General features: G+C 36.0%; 1 protein-coding gene across 1 annotated transcript in view; it reads left to right on the plus strand.

Moving 5' to 3' along the window:
• PIBF1 (progesterone immunomodulatory binding factor 1) overlaps positions 1-23,022 on the plus strand; it is a 209,735-nt gene that overhangs the window by 114,448 nt on the left and 72,265 nt on the right. The window contains exons 11-13 of the mRNA XM_043580403.1: positions 559-724; positions 6,515-6,665; positions 14,510-14,600. Of these exons, the coding sequence (XP_043436338.1) occupies positions 559-724; positions 6,515-6,665; positions 14,510-14,600 (408 nt within the window). The remainder of the gene's footprint in view (positions 1-558; positions 725-6,514; positions 6,666-14,509; positions 14,601-23,022) is intronic.

Genomic DNA, 23,022 nt, shown 5'->3' on the forward strand with positions numbered 1-23,022 from the left:
ACATTCTGTTTTCCTGTAATATCTGTGTGTATATATATATATATAGATATGTATACATGTATACATTTACTAACTTAGAATTTTATTTTCTAAAAGTCCTAAGAATTTGCAGCTCAGGGTGCATATTTCATGCTATCCTCCATCTGACATTATTTAGACTTAGAAAGAAATAGCAAGCTTGGAAACAGTTTTGCTGTAGATTTAAGAAGACCTTCGAAATATATAGAAATTAAATCATTTTAAGCAATATAATTGAAACTTACTCTTTTATTTTAAATGTCTTACAAAATATTAATACTAGGCAATAATTATTTGGGGGTGGAAGGGATAAAAATAAAGGAACCATAGAGGTAGTTTAATTAGTGTGTTTTGTTCTCCAGATTTATCAAATTTCCATACATATGGCTATCTAAATTATTTACAAGAGCTTTGCTGAATAAATATATAAGTTATTAACTACATAATAAGATGGGAATATAGAAAAAGTAGATGTAATATTTATGTTTATATAATCATTGCAGTTTCTGTACAGTCTTACAATCATTCTGCTTTTTTCAGGTACAGAGAACTACAACTTAGTTCAGAAAGCAAAGTCACAGAATATCTCCATCAAAGTAAATTAAAATCTTTTGAAAGTGAGCGTGTTCAACTTATACAGGAGGAAACTGCAAGAAATCTCACACAGTGCCAGTTGGAATGTGAAAAATATCAAAAAAAAATAGAGGTACATGTACAAACTTTTCTTTTAAAATTAGCATAACATGGGGCGCCTGGCTGGCCCAGTGGTAACATGCAACTCTGGATCTCGGGGTCGTGAGGTAGAACCCCATGTTGGACATAGTCTAATTTTAAAAAATAATAAATAGCAGAGCATAGCATGTGAGCTCAATTAGTACAAGGTCTGTATCATGTCGAGCTTTATTTTACTGTAGGACTTAGCCCTATCCTGCACGTGCACGCAACGTGCATGCACACACATGCACACACAAGATAAATATATTTCAGAAATATGTGTACCACAAAGGACTGGAATTGTTAGAACACACAAAAAAAGAAAAAAATCTCATCCACTGTAACAACCAAAAATATATAATTACTTGTAATAATTTTAATAGGAATAGTACAGAGGCTATTATCAAGAAAAGCATTCAACTTCACTAATACATAAGAAGAAACCCCATGTTCCTGGAAGGCGATATTCAATATTACATATTTTTTTATTTCTATCAAGTAATATTACTTGCTAGCATGCTCTTTTTTAACTGAACAAAGTAATTATGTAATATAACTAGAAGGAAAAAAACAAAGTAATCAATTTTTGAAGACATTGATAAAAAGAAATAATGAGAAGAAATACGTATCACATTTTGAAATGCATTCTGAGGCAAGAACAATTAAAACCCACAAAAAAAAGTTCATAAGTGGTATCAAATACAAAGCTCAAGAATATATTCGTTGTAAAGCTTATTTTGCAAATTACGGGGAAAGGTGGATTGGATAACAAACAGTGCTGTGATAATCATTTGAGTATTTCGAGAAAATAATTACCTCCATATTTCACACTGCATATCAGAATAAAACTCAGATGGATCCTATGTAAATGTAAATACAGAACTATAAAGCTATTAAAAGTAAATACAGATGAAATTTTAGATTATGTCTGTCTGGGGATTAATCTGTTGATCTGTTGATTAAAAGTAGGGGAAGAAACCATTTAGGAAAAATAAATGAAGACTGAAAAATAATACTTGTGTTATGTAGGAGAAAGGGCTTGTGTCCTTACTTTTGAAAGGTCTCTTACCAAGAGAACATACCTTCTTCCTCTTCTAGAGACTAGGTAGAAGGATTGTACTCTTTCCAAGAAAACACATGAAAATTGTTGAGAAATAGATGAAAACATGTATTCTCCCTAATAATGAAAGAAATATAAATTTAAACTTTTTTCTACCTTTACCTAGGTCTCTTTGTTGTTTTCAAACTGCTGGCAAGAGTACCCTTAAAGGGGGAATCTCATGCGCTTAGAAAATGGAACCTCTCTTGGGGAGGATAGTATGGTAACCTGTGTTAACGTCCTTAAAAAACTGATCCAGTAATTTTATTTTGTTTATTTATTTTTTTAACATTTATTTATTTTTGAGACAGAGAGAGAGACAGAGCATGAATGGGGGAGGGTCAGAGAGAGGGAGACACAGAATCTGAAACAGGCTCCAGGCTCTGAGCTGTCAGCACAGAGCCCGACGTGGGGCTCGAACTCACAGACTGCGAAATCATGACCTGAGCTGAAGTCGGCCGCTTAACCGACTGAGCCACCCAGGCGCCCCTGATCCAGTAATTTTAAAGGAATTTTACCTGAGGAAATAAGAGGGTTATATTAATGGCATACTCGCAGCACTAAATATTACAGTAAAAATTGGAAGTTATTTATTCAAATAATAAACAATTTACGGTTGGTAGATTTTAAACTCTATATTTTGCTATATTCATGTATTATATGGTTACATGTAATAATATTCCTGAATATTTTAGATTTGTGGAAAATGCTCATTTAAAAATTTAAATGAAATAGGTATAATAATGTCATTAACATGATTAATTAGCTAATGATGTAAGTTTTCATTACAATAATGTCTCAGAGATTACATTTCTGGGAAGTATTCTGACAAGTAAAACTAAGATTAACAAGATAAAGGGTCCCAAAGAAAATAAAGCCTTAGAAAAAATATAAAAATGATATTAAATACATATATATATGTAAAGAAACAGACAAATTATAGATAGTGTTTATTGTTTACTTCTAAAGCAAACCAGTGTTCAGCATTTAGTACTTTTTCAAATATATTATTCAGGAACCTACTGCAGTCATAATCTGCAACAGCAGATTCTCCCACACATTTTCAATTTGACTGAATTAGATCAGCTCTGATTTGGAATTCATCTTTTGCAAGTTATTGTTAAAATTTCATAATTCCTAGCAAAATGCCTTCTTTTTTTTTTTCCAGATTGGATGACTGCTTAAGGATGTGTGTTGGGGCAGGTGGAAGGGAATGAGAGGTATATATAGGAAGAGAGGGAAGCAGTTCTCTCTCTCTCTACTTCTGAAACAAGCATTTCACTAAACAATACAACACACAGTGCTGATGTTTACTAAACCATTCTGTTTTGTTTTTTTTTTAACCATTCTGTTTTATTATTTTTAGCTGGTTGCAATCTGAATTGATTTCATGACCTCTTAAAGGTTACAACTTGCAATATGAAAGCCAGTCTCCCATAGACCTCTAGCCACTGGGTTGGTGAATGCAGCTGACTAGCAGTTGTTGTTTTTTGTGTGTAAGGGTTATGGAGAAACACCTCTGTAAAAAATACTGTTTTGTTTTGTTTTTCAAGTTTATATATCTATTGAAAGAGAGAGAGAGAGAGAGAGAGAGAGAGAGAGAGAGAGAGAGAGAGAGAATCCCAAGCAGGATCCACACTGTCAGCACAGAGCCCAACACAGGACTCTATCTCACAAACCGTGAGATCATGACCTAATCCAAAGTCAAGAGTCAGACACTTAACCAACTGAGCCACCCAGATGCCCCCAAAAATATTATGTTTCTAAAAACTATTGATAAAACTGAGGCATTAGGGGTATTTCTTACATTTCCTCCTCTGTTAAACCTAGGAGTCTTGAGAGGATAGAGATTATTCATTTATCATTGTGTCACCTACACCTAACACAGTGCTTTGCTCATAGTGAATGTTCAATAAATAATGAGTGAATGAATGGTTTGATGAATGTTAGTATAGCACTGTTGTTAGAATCCATTTTTCTGAAGTACCGGAAGGTATTTCTAAGACCATTCTTATTTATAATGAATTTGGGGGAGAAATAATCTTATAAAGGATAAAGATTATTTTATTCATGCACTTTTCTATGGCTTTTACCCAGTATTCTCATTGATTTATAACTTGGCGACTATTTATTTTACTTTAATTATCAGTTGGCAAAGCCTGCCAAAACACTGGCTTTATATTTTTATCTCTTTTTATTTATTTATTTTTTTAATGTTTATTTATTTTTGAGAGAGAGACAGAGCACAAGCAGGGGAGGGGCAGAGAGAGAGGGAGACACAGAATCCAGAGTTGGCTCCAGGCTCTGAGCTGTCAGCACAGCCCAACGCAGGGCTCGAACTCATGAACTGTGAGATCATGACCTGAGCCGAAGTCGGACGCTTAACCGACTGAGCCACCCAGGTGCCCCTTTTATGTCTTTTTAAAGCAGTCATTGACCTACAGTTTTGTATTATTAATTTTACATATAATTTTATATAATTCTGTATTATTCGATTATTTAAAGTAAAGAAATAGCCACTGTGAAAGCTTAGTATATAATGGATTTCTAAAAGCAGCTGATCTGTTTTGTGCATTCGTGGTCAAACTCAAATGTTCATATATTGGTTTTTCCTAAAGAATCTTTAATATAATAGCCTGCCATAGGTCCAGTAATCAAGCTTTTTTTTTTTTTTTTGGCTTTTCAGAAACAATAATAAGTTTATTTATAGAAACCACTCAGGCAAATCCATAGTAAAAGAGAATTCTCCACCATGGAGTCCAGAGGTGTTGGTTATTTCTGGGGATCTCTCCTCTGTTATGAAGAGAGAATTTTAAATTACATCTCTCAATTTAATAGTATTTTTTAAATCTTAAAATAATACTTTACGAAATATCCCATCTTCCACATTTTGATTATCTCCTGCAATATCCATTTCTGCAGTTTTGCCTTCTGTGGTTTTTGTTGAAGGAGTTGGAATACAAACAAATAGTATCAGCTGTGCTGTGGGAATAGTCATTTAACAACGTCATTACCGATACTCTCTTTTGACTGTGGAATTAGTGTCATCAGCCACCAAAGTCTTAATGAATTACATCTCAGTATAATAAATTCTATGAAAGCTCCAGATTATTTCACTGTCTAATAATTTAGTTATAACGAATTAATAAGTCTCTAGAAAACATATTCCCAACTGACAAGAATGAAGAAGAAATAATACTAAAAGATGAATTTTCTTCTGTTGATCCAATCAGGGACACTAAAAATCATCCTGTAATTATCATCATTATTCCCATGTTATTCTTTCTTTATCCCCCAAAGGAATAAGTTTGGAGGGTGGGAGATAATGTTTAAGTTATTTGAGTGGGAAATTTTGATGAAAATAATTGAAGGAAAATAAGATAGAATAGATTAAGGAAAATTAAATTGTAACTTCTGCTTGTTAAAACTGTAACTAAATCTTTATCTTCTCCTTTTTCCACATCAAAGAAAGCACACAATCATGTACATTTGTTGAGATGAACTTTGTGTCATTAAAGGAAATAGGTTGTGTTAAAAACTGTTTAATTATAGATAATTCAGAGTAATTAGGCCAGCGGATCTTTATTTCTATGCACCATTTAATACAAAGTTCTCATAATTCTTATAGCAGTAATGATATTTTTCAAACACTGTGTTCTAGGCATTCTGCTAAGCACTGTGAATTTATTATCTTATCTAATCCTTCCAACAATGTTTTGAGGGAGCCCTAGAAAGAATAATTAATTGCCTAAGATCTGAAACTAGTAAAGTGTCAAAGCCAGCATTGAAACCCAAATCTTTCTGGCTACAACCCATATTCTTAACCATAATTTTCTGTTGCTTTTAAGGAAATACTACATTACTTATGCTGTATTGGAAAGCAAGTGTAATACCACTCCATAATTTAATCTTTGCTAGTTAGTAAACTTTCTAAATAATTGGAATTTAAGAATTAAAACATTTCCTTTGTCATTAGAAGTGTCTCTTTTTAAGTGAATTCGTTATCAACATAGTGATTCTTTCAACAAATCACCATTAAAGAATGTAGAATTTTTTTGTTCTTACACAAAATAACTCCAATTTCCATGCCTTTTTAAATCTTTTTTAGTAATTGTTTAAGTCCTTCCTTTCTATATAAAGGCATTTTCTGATACTGCCCCAGGTGGCACTTCATATGTCTCATCTTGGTTTGTTGCTTTGAATTTATGATTGTTCAAGAAGCCAGAAATCTTATTACAACCTTGGTAAGCATAGATGAAGTAAGCTCTGATGGAAAACTGAAGGGTGAGTGTATCGTTTTCACACCCAGTTTTCTAAGCTGCAAGCCTTTTGCCCGTTGCTGCAGTTGCCAAATAAATGACCTCCAGGTAAGAATAGCATCTGTTGCATTTTTTAGTTCTAACAAGCAAATGCTATTCTTATTCCTGTAACTATTTCTAAGTTTTAAATTTGTTGTTTATTCAGTTCATGCAGTAAAGTGGTTCGTAATTTTCAGTTACAAACAACTGAGTTATGTACCTTAGAAATAAATGTAGCTTCCTCAGTTATCTCAGTTGAGCTACTTTCTCCTCATATTTAAATCATTAGAGGAAAAAATTCAAAAGGCATTTTTGTGTCAACATTTTTGTCTTAACTGTTAATCTTTTTAATTCTGCCTTTGCAATTTTTTTCTTCCACTATTAGGTTTTAACTAAAGAATTTTATAGTCTCCAAGGCTCTTCTGAAAAACGCATTACTGAACTTCAAGCACGGAACTCTGAGTATCAGGCAAGGCTCGACATTTATGAGAGATTGGAAAAAGAGCTTGATGAAATAATAATGCAAACTGCAGAAAGTAAGTCGCCCACCACCTCACACACACAGCTTTGTTTCTGGCAGCACAAGGAACCTGGTATTGTTTCTAAAAACACTAATATATTTCTTTAAAATCCAATTGGTAACTTTTGAAAAATATGTATTTTATATTTTAATAATTAGTTGATCTCAATTTCAGTAGTTGGCATTTAAAAAATAGGTTGACCATATGGGTGGCTCAGTCAGTGTCTGACTTCGGCTTAGGTCATGATCTTGCAGTTCCTGGGTTGAGCCCCATGTCGGACTCTGTGCTGTCAGCTCAGAGCCTGGATCCTGCTTCAGATTCTGTGTCTCGTGTTCTGGCGTTCTCTCTCTCTCTCTCTCTCCCTCTCTCTAAAAAATAAATAAACATTAAAAAACCATTTTTTTAAAATAGGTTAAGTACAGTAGATTTTATCTTTTCATTTATTTAGTTCCCTCATTGAACAATTAAATGTTTACATGTGCCAGGATATGGGTCCATGGAGTTCATGTGATAATTCTTGCTAGTCTAGACCCCTGGAAGAAACAAGCATATTAAAGATAATTAAAGTGGTGAGATATGTGCTGTTAGCAAGAAATAGTCATTTTGCAGTGGAAATACAGGAGCAGTCATAAGTTAATTCTACCTTTAAGGTGAGGAGTACAATACCTAAGAGGGGAGATGACTGATGCTTTAAGTCTTGAAAAATAGAAATTTATTGAATGTACTGTGTTGTAATCCTTGACCTTTAATTTATATTTGTTTCCTCTTGTTATGCTAGCTTCCTTTGTTATCCTGGACTTAAAGGAAATATTTTATTTTATTTTTTATTTTTATTTTTTTAAGTAGGCTTCCATGCCCAACATGGGGCTCGATTGAGGTCGTGACCCCGAGATCAAGAGTTGCATGCTCTACTGACTAAGCCAGCCAGTGTAAGGGAATATTTTAAATTAACCTTTCACTACTGACTGAGATATTTGCTACAGCACATTATTTTTGTTCAAAAGTCAGAAATGTCAGGGGCATTCTTATAAAAGTGGACTTAAACTTCAATTGAAGCTGAGGTTGAATTTGAATCTGTTTCGGGCACATTTTCTGGTAAAGGCTATGTTTGTTATATTTGTAGGCCAATTGAAGGAAAACTTACTTCGGGGCGCCTGGGTGGCTCAGTTGGTTGGGCATCCAACTTCGACTCAATTCATGATGTCACCTTTCATGGGTTCGAGCCCTGCGTCAAGCTCTGTGCTGACAGCTCAGAGCCCGGAGCCTGCTTCAGAATCTGTGTCTCCCTCTCCCTATGCCCCTCCGCCACTCACACTCTGTCTCTCTTTCTCAAAAATAAATAAACTTTTTTTTTTTTAAATTTAAAAATAAAAAAGGAGGGGCGCCTGGGTGGCCCAGTCGGTTAAGCGTCCGACTTCAGCCAGGTCACGATCTCGCGGTCCATGAGTTCGAGCCCCGCGTCGGGCTCTGGGCTGATGGCTCGGAGCCTGGAGCCTGTTTCTGATTCTGTGTCTCCCTCTCTCTCTTCCCCTCCCCCATTCATGCTCTGTCTCTCTCTGTCCCCAAAAAATAAATAAACGTTGAAAAAAAAAATTTTTTTTTTAAAAATAAATAAAAAAGGAAAACATTTCATTCCTATCATTATCTTTTTTCCACTTTTAGGGTCAGTATCTGATAACTGCAACAGTTTTCAAATTTGTCCTCAGTTTCTTTGCTGGAGTTAGAGTAATCTTTTTTTTTTTTCAACATTTTATTTATTTTTGGGACAGAGAGAGACAGAGCATGAACGGGGGAGGGGCAGAGAGAGAGGGAGACACAGAATCGGAAACAGGCTCCAGGCTCTGAGCCATCAGCCCAGAGCCCGACACGGGGCTCGAACTCACGGGCCGCGAGATCGTGACCTGGCTGAAGTCGGACACTTAACCGACTGCGCCACCCAGGCGCCCCGAGAGTAATCTTCAGAAAATAGATTTGATTGTAGCATACACCTGCTTTAATACCTCTGTGTCATCATCTTTAGACAGCATAAAGTCATATTCCTTAGCATGACTTTATTTATACACTCTCTTTATAGTTTATGCCTTTCCATTTCCTGTCATTGCATATTATTTGAAGTTTCCATATACTCGTATCTTCATAACTTTGCATATGTCCCTCTGCCTAAACAAATCAGGAGTAGAGCAGAACTTCCTCAGTCTGATAAAGGATATCTACAAAAAATCTACAGCTAATATCATACCTAATGATGAAATATTAAATGCCTTCCTGTTAAGAGATAGTACAAGGCAGGATTTCTATTTTTATAACTTACATTAAACATTGTAATGCCATTTAAAATATTTTTTATATTCCATTTATATGGAAATTAAGGGCCTTTTAAAAGGCCCACTTTTAATAATAACAGTACACACTTACTGGAATGACTGAAATTAGAAGACTGGCTATAGCAATGTTAGTGAGAATATAGAACAACTGCAATTTGTTATAAAACCAAACAACCTATCCAGTAATCCAGCAATTCTATGTTGATGTATTTTGCCCTAGAGAAAAGACAGCATATGCACACAAAAGGACTTATACTAGGATATTCACAGGAGCTATATTCATAATCATTAAAAACTGGCAACAGGCCTAGCAACTATCACAGGAAAATGGCTAAACAAACCATCACACATTTTATACTGTAGAATACTACTCCGCAATAAAAACAAACTACTGATTCCTCAACAACATGGATGATTCTGAAAAACTTTATGTTTAGTCTAAGAAACCTTTCATGACTAAATTTATATAAAATTCTAGAAGAGGGAAAACTATAGTGGGGAAAAAAAGCAGAACAATGTTTGCCTCTAAGGATGGTTGTCACCAAAAATTAACTGGGAAGAAAGATATTAGGGAACTTTCCAGGTTGTTGGAATGTTCTGTATCTTAATAGGGCTTGTGTTACACATGTGTGTATATTTCTCAGAACTCATTGAATGGTAGAATTAAGATTTGTACCTCTTACCATATGTAAATTTAATTTTTTTTACCATATGTAAATTTAATTTTTTTTTTAAAAAACTATAAATATTGAACTGTAGTTGATAATATACGTGTTGAATTGTTGAGATGAGGGGCAGATATCTGCAGCTTATTTGGAAATATATCAGAGGCACCTGGGTGGCTCAGTTAAGCAGCTGACTTCACCTCAGGTTCATGAGTTTGAGCCCCATGTCAGGATCACTGCTGTCAGCACAAAGCCCTCTTCGGATCATCTGTCCCCCTCCCTCCCCCCGCCACCCACTCTCTCTCTCAGAAAAATAAATAAACATTAAAAAAAATTTTTTTTAGGGGCGCCTGGGTGGCGCAGTCGGTTAAGCGTCCGACTTCAGCCAGGTCACAATCTCGCGGTCCGTGAGTTCAAGCCCCGCGTCGGGCTCTGGGCTGATGGCTCGGAGCCTGGAGCCTGTTTCCGATTCTGTGTCTCCCTCTCTCTCTGCCCCTCCCCCGTTCATGCTCTGTCTCTCTCTGTCCCCAAAATAAATAAACGTTGAAAAAAAATTTTTTAAAAAAAAAAAAATTTTTTTTAAATATCAAAAAAGTAAGATAGATTTATGGGTGTATACAGTGATGGACAGATATGTGATAAACTACATACAATGCAACATTTAATTTAGAATCCAGATGTTGAGTATATGGGTGAATGCTATAGACATCTTTCATCTCTTCCACATGTGCAAATATTTTCTTAGTAAAATCTTTAGAAAAAATACAAAAATAGAGTCACCTGGGTGACTCAGTCAGTTAAGCATCTCACTTTGACTCAGGTCATGATCTCACGGTTTGTGAGTTCGAGCCCCGCATTGGGTTCTGTGCTGACAGCTCAGAGCCTGAGCCTGCTTTGAATTCTTTGTCTCCCTCTCTCTAACCCTACCCCCTACCCTCTCAATAATAAATAAACATTAAAAAAAAAATTTTAATACAAAAATAAATTTTTTCTATGCTATCGTATAAACCATCTTCAAATCATCTTAGAATAAAATATATTTACTTATACTTGGAATATCAAGAAAGTAAGTTCATGTCTATATGTTCACAATGGAAATTAGAATTAGAATATTCCTTGTTTCTTTTTTAAGTTTGTTTATTTACTTAGAGAACGTATGTGCTCTGTCACGGGAAGAGGAGCAGAGAGAATCCATGCTGACAGTGCAGAGCGTGTCCCAAGGCTTGAACTCACAAACTGGGAGTTCATGACCTGAGTTGAAATCAGGAGTCAGACACTTAACTGACTGCGCCACCCTGATGCCCCAGAAATTAAAATGTTCCTATCCTTATTTAAAGAATACTTGTTAATGAAAACGTCAAAGATATAGTACAAAACATTCTTTTTTAGTACTACAGTGGGTATGATTTTCAAAGGGTCACCATCTAATACAGAAAATTTCACCTGATATGAAGAGGGTTAGACTTCATTTGTTAAGATGTCACCATGTCAAATGACATAACCTATTCACACTTGAATTGCCTTTTATAATTAAGTATATTATTTGGATTTTTGAGGAGTTTAGTTTTCAAAGACCTCATCCATTTGTTAAAAATAGTATTGACTAGGGGCGCCTGGGTGGCGCAGTCGGTTAAGCGTCCGACTTCAGCCAGGTCACGATCTCGCGGTCCGTGAGTTCGAGCCCCGTGTCAGGCTCTGGGCTGATGGCTCAGAGCCTGGAGCCTGTTTCCGATTCTGTGTCTCCCTCTCTCTCTGCCCCACCCCCGTTCATGCTTTGTCTCTCTCTGTCCCAAAAATAAATGTTGAAAAAAAAAATTTTAAAAATAGTATTGACTAGAAACTAAATAAATTCAAATATAAAAAGAAAACCAGATTTCTAGTTGTCAGATTCTAGAACCTGCTGTCCATTTCATCTTACTTGTAACCTCTGCTAGGCATTTGTCACATTTCTCAAGACTCTTCTCTTGCTTCTCGAATCACCTGTCTTTGATTGTTTCTTCTCCATTGCTTTTATTGTCTCTTCTTCTAGCTAACTCTACCGAATACTTCACAAGGGTTTTCCCATTATCCTCTTCAATTTTTACTTAACTTACCTACTCTCTGGATAATCCTAGCCCTTTCCACAATTTCATTTATTGTCTGTAGGCTAATGTTCCGTAGATCTGTAAAGAGTTCCTAGAGTCATTAAAAATTTAACATTTCTCGGGGCACCTGGGTGGCTCAGTCAGTTGAGCGTTCGACTTCGGCTCAGGTCATGATCTCACGGTCCGTGAGTTCAAGCCCCACATCGGGCTCTGTGCTGACAGCTCAGAGCCTGGAGCCTGTTTCGGATTCTGTGTCTCCCTCTCTCTCTGACCCTCCCCCGTTCATACTCTGTCTCTCTCTGTCTCAAAAATAAATAAACATTAAAAAAAATTTTTTTTTAATTTAACATTTCTCACATTTATTTTTTTTCTTCTCTCTGTAAAACTTACTAATTTTCTTGTATTCTTGATCTGTTAGTAAGGTTAAAGTCTAATTACCATCCAGCTTTTGTCAACCTCCATGTCTCCCTCATTCTCTCTAGTGCCTCCTCTCACCTCCACACCTATTCAGTTGTCTAGCATCTAACTTTTTTTATTCATCCTCTCTTGCTTTTCTGGACTGTTCTTCAACTGGATTATTACTATAACTTGTGAGGAGTTCTCTGCCATCCTTTTCCCCATTGTTAGAAATTTTTTCTATAATATCAGCATCAACAACAAAGATCTTTTGGTCATGTTACCTTTCTGAATTAATCTCTGTTAGTTTCTTGTTGACTGTGGAATAAAAATCCAAACTCCTTAGCCTAGCAAATAAAGTTTCATTCCATTCACAATTGGAACTAAGCCTATCTTTCTACTACCGTTGTTCTCTAAGTGAACTCCAACCACTTACCTCATAATTACTAAAGTGTCACAGCTCTGTGCCTTTACACATGCACAGGCCCTCCTGTGCCTTTTCTGTGAACGTTTGTCTCCCCACAGCCTCCTGATGCTTCTAGCTTGAGAAAAATGGTGGTACTCAGATATAGATGTTCGGTGCTCTGTACTTCTAAGACACATTCATATCTCCTTAGTACCATCTACCATTGTTTCTATAATTAAATCACCAATAGAATAGTTATCCTATGAGTTACTAATCCATTAGGTATTAAACTCAAATTTCAGATGTCCATCAATTTCTAACTGATGGGTTTTTGAGATATTAACTGAATTTACCCTCTTCCTTCTGAATTTTGAGACAAGAGTCAGGTAGGTGTCTAAATAACAGCACTAATAGAGCTATTTTGCCATTCTGATAGAGCTGAATTGGAGAACTCATCTTGGACCTATGATAGCTGGTAACACTATTGGCAATGACCAATATCATCTCTTGCTTCTACATTTACCTGACAACTAATAACTCTATTTCTGAAAACTGACCCTGGTTCACCATGAAAACTAGGGATAAAATTGAAGGACAACAAGAAAAATCTTATTAAAATTCTTACTATACTGTAAAAGGATCAGTCAACAAATATATGCATATTACAGTAATGGGCCTCCAAATAGCTTGTAAAATATGTGGCTTTGTTTTAAGTCTGAAACATTTCTGAGAGGTTTCTCTTTTTAATGTTAAAATATGACTGTTAAAAAATGTTATAAAAATTGTTAAATGTCATTGACTGCTTTTATATGAGCTAGTAAACCTTTAGTTTTTATGAACTTTATTTTTTAATCCCAAGTTACAGTAAAATTGCCATTGCATTTAAACTTTTTAACCATAATGTTAACCTGTCAGTTAAAATTCCTTCTGAAAAAGAGTGATGTGACAGTGGCAGAATTTAAAAGTAAATGGTTTTGCTGTATTTTTTTGTAATAAAAAAAAAGGCTATCAATACATTCTCAGGACTGCACATTTTCTTCTCAGAGTAGCCTACTTAAATACACAATTTCATTATTACAAGTTAAAATTAACTTGTTTGATAAAATAGTGAACATCTTTCCTAATTAAAAGTGGTCATTTCTTAGGGCTCTTGGGTGACTCAGTCAGTTAAACATCTGACTTCAACTCATGTCATGATCTTGCGTGGTTCATAGGTTTGAGCCCTGTGTCGGGCTCTGTGCTGACAGCTCAGGGCCTGGAGCCTGCTTCACATTCTGTGTCTCCCTGTCTCTCTCTGCCTGTCCCCCACTTATGCTCTGTCTGTCTGTCTCTCTCTCTCTCAAATATAAATAAATATTTTAAAAAACAGTCATGTCTTTTATCAAGAAGAGAAATAATGAAATTGATGTTATTGTTACTTATTTATAATTACAAAACATACTTTCCATGCAAAAATCCTAGAATCATTCAGAATATCACAGCATCTGTATTATTATGCTTTATTTAAAAAAAATTTTTTTTAAGTTTATTTAGTTTTAAGCAAGAGAGTAAGCGGGGTAGGGACAGAGAGAGAGGGGAGAGAATCCCAAGCAGGCTCTGCACCATTAACACAGAGGCCTATGCAGGGCTCAAACTCATAAACCATGAGATCGTGACCTGAGCCAAAACCAAGAGTTAGAGGCTTAACCGACTAAGCCACCCAGGCGCCCCTTAAATTATTATGCTTTATAACAAGAAAATTTAACATGTCCTATGATGCAAGCCATTACACCTTTTAAAAATAAATGGAACAAATTTAAGCAACCATATACTTTAAGAAATATGCTTCTACTTACAAATGGACTGTTTGAGATTGTGCATTAGCCCTTTTTAATGTTCTTATGCTCCCTGATTCATTGGTATGACCTCTTTTATTTTCACTTTTGCTGTGCTTTTTAAGAAAAAAACCCACTTATTTTACATCATACACTTTAATATTTTTCAGTTGAAAATGAAGATGAAGCTGAAAGGGTTCTTTTTTCCTATGGCTATGGTGCTAATGTTCCCACAACAGCCAAAAGACGACTAAAGCAAAGGTAAAATCAATATATATTTGTTTTACTTATCTACTCAAGCTAAATGTAATTACATTATGCTTTTTGATAATGTGCAAAGTAAAGTTACTTTATTCTTAGTATGCATAAATATTAAATTGCTCACAAAATAAAGCACAGTAAGTTATAATCCTGCATTTCATGTATTTTTAAGTGAGTTTAATGATCAATAAACTAGAAGTGTACATTAGTATTTTCCTAGAATTAGGTTCAGTGATAATGACACCATTGTGATTTTATTTTCACATTAATTTCAAGTGTGCTACAAATGCGTTTGTACCAACAGTTTTCAGATTAAAATTAAATAGGCTTCCTTTTTCTCTTGTTTTTTATTCACCTGTGTACATTCCTTGACTCATACTTGAGAAAGAGAAAGAGGGACGCAGAGAGAGAGATGAGATAGCACATTATATTATGATTAAAAGTAGGGGCATTAGGGAGGACACTTGCTGGGATGAGCACTGGGTGTTATATAGGGGATGAATCACTGGAATCTACTCCTGAAATATTCATAGCACTATATGCTAACTTGGATGTAGATTAAAAAAGAAAGAAAGTAGGGGCGCCTGGGTGGCGCAGTCGGTTAAGCGTCCGACTTCAGCCAGGTCACGATCTCGCGGTCCGTGAGTTCGAGCCCCGCGTCGGGCTCTGGGCTGATGGCTCAGAGCCCGGAGCCTGTTTCCGATTCTGTGTCTCCCTCTCTCTCTGCCCCTCCCCTGTTCATGCTCTGTCTCTCTCTGTCCCAAAAATAAATAAACGTTGAGAAAAAAAATTAAAAAAAAAAAAAAAAAAGAAAAAAGAAAGAAAGTATAAAAGACTTTGTGAAGACCAAGAAAATTTGGGGGAGATCCACTAGTGATTTTGTGAGATTCTGTTTAAAGTATACTATGGGGCACCTGGGTGGCTCAGTCGGTTAAGTGTCCGACTTTGGCTCAGGTCATGATCTCACGGTCCGTGAATTCGAGCCTCGCATCAGGCTCCGTGCTGACAGCTAAGAGCCTGGAGCCTGCTTCAGATCTGTGTCTCCCTCTCTCTCTGCCCCTCCCCTGCTCACGCTCTATCTCTGTCTCTCAAAAATAAATAAATGTTAAAAAAAAAAAATTTAAGTGCACTAAGAGAAAAATTGTACCTATATTAATCCGTTTTCCAGTTGACCTAGCTAAATTTTTTTTTTTATCTAACTTCTTTCTCTCACTTTAACTCATCCTCCTATGCAAAAACATCTGACTGTCCCATATGCTACTGTATCACATCTAAATATTACTGCCAGACTTCCAGGCCCTTCCACGTGGCCCCACCTCTCCAACCTTCCTTGCCTCTCTACCTAAAATCAGGGTAGTCTATCTCTATGCCTATAAACATCTATTTGCTCCATACCACATAATAGAGCATTTCTCTTATCTCATTAGCTCTTGTTTCCCACATCATTTCCCCAGCCAAATGGAAGGTTCCTGAAGGTCAGCAATGATATCTTACTTTTGTTTATTCTCTGTCTCTACCTAGCATGGTATAAGATACCTAGTAAAATTGTCTGTTCATCTGAGTATTTGAGGATTCAAATCTGCTTGTTTCTCTTTTTTTTTCAATGTTTTTATTTATTTTTGAAAGAGAAAGAGAATGCACACACGCAGGGGAGGGGCACAGAGAGAGAGAGAGAGAGAGAGAGAGAGAGAGAGAGAGGGACAGAGGATCAGAAGTGGGCTGACAGCAAAAAGCCCAAAACAGGGCTCAAACCCACAAACCATGAGATCATGACCTGAGCCAAAGTCAGACACTTAACCAACTGAGCCACCCAGGCACCCCAACTGCTTGTTTATCTTTTATTTTTATTTGAGTTGATTTAAGTGTTTAGAGACTTACACACTATGTAAGAAAAACAATTCATCTGAACTCTAATAGTTTTGTAGAAACTTTGAAGTGATGGCTAAGAGAATAAAATGTCTTTAACGCTATGATGTAAGATATAGGCCATTTTATAACAAAACAAATGGGTGCTTTGAATGTATGTCTCTTACTGGTTAAACTAAATATCTGGAAGAATTTTAGACCAAGGATAGATGACTGTCAAGTATTATTTTATAGTTGGAATGGTTAATTCTGTCTGGTGAAGGTGCAAGTATTTCTAAATTATGTATTATTTGAAAAATGAGCTGTAGTCCCATCCCATTCCCCTTCTCTGCTCAGTCCCTCATGAGTCATTAAGGATGACCCAGGCTATTTTGTAATTTTCCCCATATAACTGTTTTTGAGCGTTATATTGCCTAGGGGGGAATAGAAATACACTTTTGTGGGGAAGAGACTTCTTGGTCAGTGGTAAATGCTTGGTAAATACTAAAAATTGAAATTTGAAGGAAAAAGTCTATTCTTTTCTTTTTTAGCATATGAATCCTTCAAAAGAATCTTTCTCACAAGGAAAAAAGAATTTTGCTGTTGTAAGCTTTTTTCTTTAGCCCTAAATGCTGAGTTCCTCTAAAATTGAAAGCAATTATTGCTGTTACCTTACTTTTTTTAAAAGAATTTCCAAAAACAGATGTTGATTCCTTAATAATTAGAGTGGAGATTCAAAGAACCACAACTGATTCATATTCTGAATAATTTTAACTATCCAAATATTTCTGAAGATTTTATCACTGAGCTATCTGTGTGCCTTGAACAAGTGCCTAATGGGCATACTATTAATATCTCCTACCAGCTGGTGCCAGGCATTCGTCTCATGGTGAACCAGAGGGTTATTTTGAGGAAGTGCTTCTCAGGTCATCTAAACTGAGTGAAGGGAAAGTAAGTCTAGGTATCCAGAGAAGACATTTATGTATTCCTTCAACATCTTTTATTGAGTACCTACTATATGCGTAAAATTGAGCAGTGGCAAAGAGGATCCCTCTTTTAGGGTCTGACACATATCCAAAGTTTGCAAGGTCTGTATTTCACTTTCAGTAGCTATTTGTAAAGAAGTCAATGGCTTCATTCTCTGTTTAACTGATTTAAGATGAAAGCAATGTAACCTTTGAGAGAGTCTATATTTAATTCTTCACATTTAAAATTAAAGCAATAGAAACTGAAGGTGCATTATAAAACAACTCAATCAGAACGGCAAATGAAATGTTTGCATAATAAAGTTTTCATTATATATTAGTCTACGCCAAGATACATGAAAATTTCAAAGGAACTTACTTTTCAACTGCTATACACTATACCATTCATACTAAGTTCAATGTGAAATCTCATACATTCAACAGCCAGGTTTAGGTACTTTAGGTTAACACTTAATTGGAACAGATTTCCGATTATAAAAATATTATGTTTATTTTAGAAGATTGTTAGTAATCCTACCATCCAAAGGTAACCATTCAAAAATGTATAATAGATATACATATGTCTTCTTGCATATTTAGGGTATTAAACATGGGAAGTTTAATATTTTTTCTTACAACTCCATCTCGAACGTTTCTTGTATCACTGAATAGTCTTCAAAAAGATAATTTTTAATAGTTATCCAAACCTTTAATTGTTAGGCCTTCTGCTTTGAGTTTCATGTTGTTGTTAATAAATTCAATAGTCACTGAAAATTTTCATTGGTTACCTGTTGCTACTCAAGGTATATTATGAAATTAAAGTGAGAAAATGGATGCAAATTTCACCACACAGTCCCTGGCACATAGTGGGTTATTTAGGAAATGTTAACTGGTTATGCCAGTTAATGTTTCTTAGAGTAAATTACATAGTTGATTTTAGAGGAAAAGCTAGTGTTCCAAAAACTTTAGGTACAATTTAAGGTTTTAATTAAAATCATTTTGTTTGAGAATTGTAATGAGACTTTTTAAAATAATTAGTCAAGACACTCCCCTGGACATGAAACCAGTTTTGAGATTTTTTTGATATCTGTCAATCAATCTTAAGACATATACTATAATGCCAGTTTCCTATAAAAAAAAGTAGCAAAATTAGCTTTTGTAGTTTGAAAAATAACTCCCAAAAACTGTCTTTTAAGCACGTTGTAATTATCAAATAAGCTTACTCACAGGTTGACGTTTCAGTGGAGATATGAACAATAACTAAATATCACATTAAACTCTTTCTGGGACAAAGTTGCAGTAAGTTAAAAGGGCTTATACAATTAAGTAGATTAAAATGAAATGGGCTCTTCTTGACTTGACTAAACTTGAAAATCTGAAGTAATGTTTTTGTTTCGGTCATGATTGTTTTGAAAATAGCAAACAAGATTTTCTGGTTACATGTTTTGGTTATGCTCTTTAACCTGCATCTTAATTGGGGAACTGCCAGGCACTAGCGTGGTCTTAGTGTGCGCTTCTCTGTTTGCTTTGGCAGATCTGGATGAAGAGCCTTTTCTGAAGGTTTTTAAACCTTTCAAACTGCGAGATTTACTGCATACTCCAGACCTTTTGTTTTAGTTTCTGTCTAGTTTTATAAAGAGTGTTAAGTCGAAATTTTCACAGTACGCTGAACTTTATAATAAAGGAAAATATTAAAGCTGAGAAAACTTTTTTTTTCCTCTAGCAGACTTTTGTGTAAAATGAAAATTTTTCTCTCTTTCTTCTCATGTATGTGAGTTGTCATTTTTGTCCTTGGGGAAAGTTGTTCTTATTTGGGTTTGTTTTTGGAATAGTCCTTTAAAAAGTTACAGCCATTCTATTCGTGATCAACTTGAGAGTTTAAACCTATAGAAGAACCTAGAGAAAGTGTCATATGACTATAGATAATCAGCTTGAGACCATTATTTGGTTTTCAATAATTACCAGTAGAGCAGGCAGTATAGGTGCCAACGTGAAGAGTTCTGAAGCTAGAATCATTCTGGTACGTGTGCCCCTTTTTTGGAACCTTTTTTTTTTTTTATGTCATACTAATAGAGATAAATCTCTGACCTCCTAAAATTGAAAAAGATCAAGGAGCCAAATGCTATTTCAGGCAAGTAACTAATTAGCAAGTAACTAAATAAATACAGATATTTATTTAGAGTTTTGGTGATACTAAGAAAACCATACCAAGATTGAAGGAATTGAGGCAGAACATCAATCCTCCATTGTGCTTTGACATCTCATACACAGATCAAGATCTACCTTGTCCGTATCGTCTGGGCTCTACTACTATGAAATTACGTAATAATCAGAAGTGCTACTTCCATTGACAGATCTAAGAGAATAAGTTTTATTTGGAGTCAAGAAGTGATGAGGGAGCTGAAAGATGACCTTGGTGGGATTATTCCCTGGCGGGAATAATTTTACCAGTAACAGGTGAAATTTTCGTTTAATATTTATTTCTTTTTAATTTTTTTAAATGTTTACTTATTTGTTAGAGAGACAGAGACAGAGTGTGAGCGGGGGAGAGACAGAGATAGAGAAGGAGACACAGAATCTGAAGCAGGCTCCAGGCTCCGAGCTGTCAGCACAGACCCCAACACAGAGCTCAAACTCACAAACCACGAGATCATGACCTGAGCCGAAGTCGGTCACTTAACCGACTGAGCCACCCAGGCGCCCCATTTCATTTAATACTTAAATACAAAACTATAGTCTTGTAGCATTCATTTTTAGTTGATGTTGAACTTAATCTTGGTACAGGTAGGATTCACAGTCACATGGCAGTTAATATAATTACAAAGAAGTATTGTTAAGTTGTACCTACTTTAGTGTCTCAACAGATAGCCTGTAAAAGCAAAGCTTTCTTGAGTTTAGTACATTCTGTACAAAATAAATAACTAGCCTTTAGCAGGAGTCATTTTTCCCGACTGTATCCATAGTTACTTTTCATAAAGAACTTGGGAAGGACTTGTTTGCATTCTATGTGCATTGTGCTTAAGGAGATATAAACTCAGCCACATAGAGGAGAAATTCTTCATTTGTCTTGCTTTGAATTATAGTTAAAGTGAATTTCTTTCTTCCCACTTCTAACACCCCGGGTTTCTACACAGAATCTACCTGTGACACCCAAAACTAGTGAAAAAATTGAATCAGTTATCAAAAATCTCCCCAACAAATAAGAGTCCTCGACCAGATAGCTTCCCTGGGGAATTCTACCAGACATTGAAAGCAGAGTTAATACCTATCCTTCTCAAGCTGTTCCCAAAAATAGGAACGGAAGGAAAACTTCCAGACTCATTCTATGAAGCCAGCATTACCTTGATTCCCAAACCAGACAGAGACCCCACTAAAAAGGAGAATTTTAGACCAATATCCCTGACGAACATGAATGCAAAAGTTCTCAACAAGATACTAGCAAATCAAATTCAACAGCATATAAAAAGAATTATTCACCATGATCAAGTGGGATTCATTCCTGGACTGCAGGGCTGGTTTAATATTTGCAAATCAATTAGTGTGATACATCACATTAATAAAAGGAAGGATAAGAACCATATGATCCTGTCAATTGATGTAGAAGAAGCATTTGACAAAATACAGCATACTTTCTTAATAAAAATCCTCAAGAGGGGCGCCTGGGTGGCGCAGTCGGTTGAGCGTCCGACTTCAGCCAGGTCACGATCTCGCGGTCCGTGAGTTCGAGCCCCGCGTCGGGCTCTGGGCTGATGGCTCAGAGCCTGGAGCCTGTTTCCGATTCTGTGTCTCCCTCTCTCTCTGCCCCTCCCCCGTTCATGCTCTGTCTCTCTCTGTCCCAAAAATAAATAAACGTTGGAAAAAAAAAAATGTTTAAAAAAAAAAAAAACCCTCAAGAAAGTCAGGATAGAAGGAACATACTTGAACATCATAAAAGCCATGTATGAAAAGTCCACAGCTAGTATCATCCTCAATGGGGAAAAACTGAGAGCTTTCCCGCTGAGATTGGGAACACGACAGGGATGTTCACTCTCACCACTGCTGTTTAGCATAGTGATGGAAGTCCTAGCATCAGCAGTCAGATGACAAAATGAAATAAAAGGCATCAAATTTGGCAAAGAAGAAGTCAATCTTCCACTTTTTGCAGACTACATAATACTCTACATGGAAAACCCAAAAGACTGCTAGAACTGATACATGAATTCTGCAAAATCTCAGGGTATAAAATCAATGTACAGAAGTCAGTTCCATATTTATACACCAACAATGAAGCAGCAGAAAGAGAATTAAAGAAACTGATCCCATTTACAGTTGCACGAAGAACCATAAAATACCTAGGAGTAAACCTAACCAAAGATGTAAAAGGTCTGTATGCTGAAAATTATAGAAAGGTTATGAAGGAAATTGAAGAAGACACAAGAAATGGAAAAACACTCCATGCTCATGAATTAGAAGAATAAATATTGTTAAAATGTCAATACTACCCAAAGCAATCTACACATTCAATGCAATCCCAATTAAAATTGTACCAGCATTCTTCTCAAAGCTAGAACAAACAGGGGCGCCTGGGTGGCGCAGTCGGTTAAGCGTCCGACTTCAGCCAGGTCACGATCTCGCGGTCCGGGAGTTCGAGCCCCGCGTCAGGCTCTGGGCTGATGGCTCAGAGCCTGGAGCCTGTTTCCGATTCTGTGTCTCCCTCTCTCTCTGCCCCTCCCCCGTTCATGCTCTGTCTCTCTCTGTCCCAAAAATAAATAAACGTTGAAAAAAAAAAAAAAAGCTAGAACAAACAATCCTAAAATTTTAATGGAAACACAAAAGACCCCAAATAGCCAAAGTAATAATTAAGAAGACCAAAGCGCGAGGCATCACAATCCCAGACTTTAGCCTCTACTAAAAGGTGTAATCATCAACACATTATGGTATTGGCATAAAAATGGACACATAGACCAATGGAATAGAATAGAGAACCCAGAATTGGACCCACAAATGAATGGCTAACTAACCTTTGACAAAACAAGAAAGAGCATCCAGTGGGGAAAAAAGACAGTCTCTTTAGCAAATGGTGCTTGGAGAACTGAACAGCAACATGCAGAAGAATGAGACTAGACCACTTTCTTACACCATACACAAAAATAAACTCGAAATGGATGAAAGACCTAAATGTGAGACAGGAAACCATCAAAAACCTAGAGGAAAAAGCAGGCAACAACCTCTTTAACCTCAGCTACAGCAATTTCTTGCTCAACACATCTCTAAAGGCAAGAGAATTAAAACCAAAAATGAACTATTGGGACCTCATCAAGATTAAAGGCTTCTGCACTGCAAAGGAAACAATCAACAAAACTAAAAGGCAACCAACAGAATGGGAAAAGATATTTGGAAATGACATATCAGATAAAAGGCTAGTATGCAAAATCTATAAAGAACTTAACCAAACTCCACACCTGAAAAACAATCCAGTGAAGAAATGGGCAGAAGACATGAATAGACACTTTTCCAAAGAAGACATCCAGATGGCCAACAGACACGTGAAAAGATGCTCAACATCACTCATCCTCAGAGAAATACAAATCAAACCCACACTGAGATACCACCTCACACCAGCCAGAGTGGCT

The sequence above is a fragment of the Prionailurus bengalensis genome, chromosome A1 (genome assembly GCF_016509475.1).
Source record: "Prionailurus bengalensis isolate Pbe53 chromosome A1, Fcat_Pben_1.1_paternal_pri, whole genome shotgun sequence".
Taxonomy (NCBI): Eukaryota; Metazoa; Chordata; class Mammalia; order Carnivora; family Felidae; genus Prionailurus; species Prionailurus bengalensis.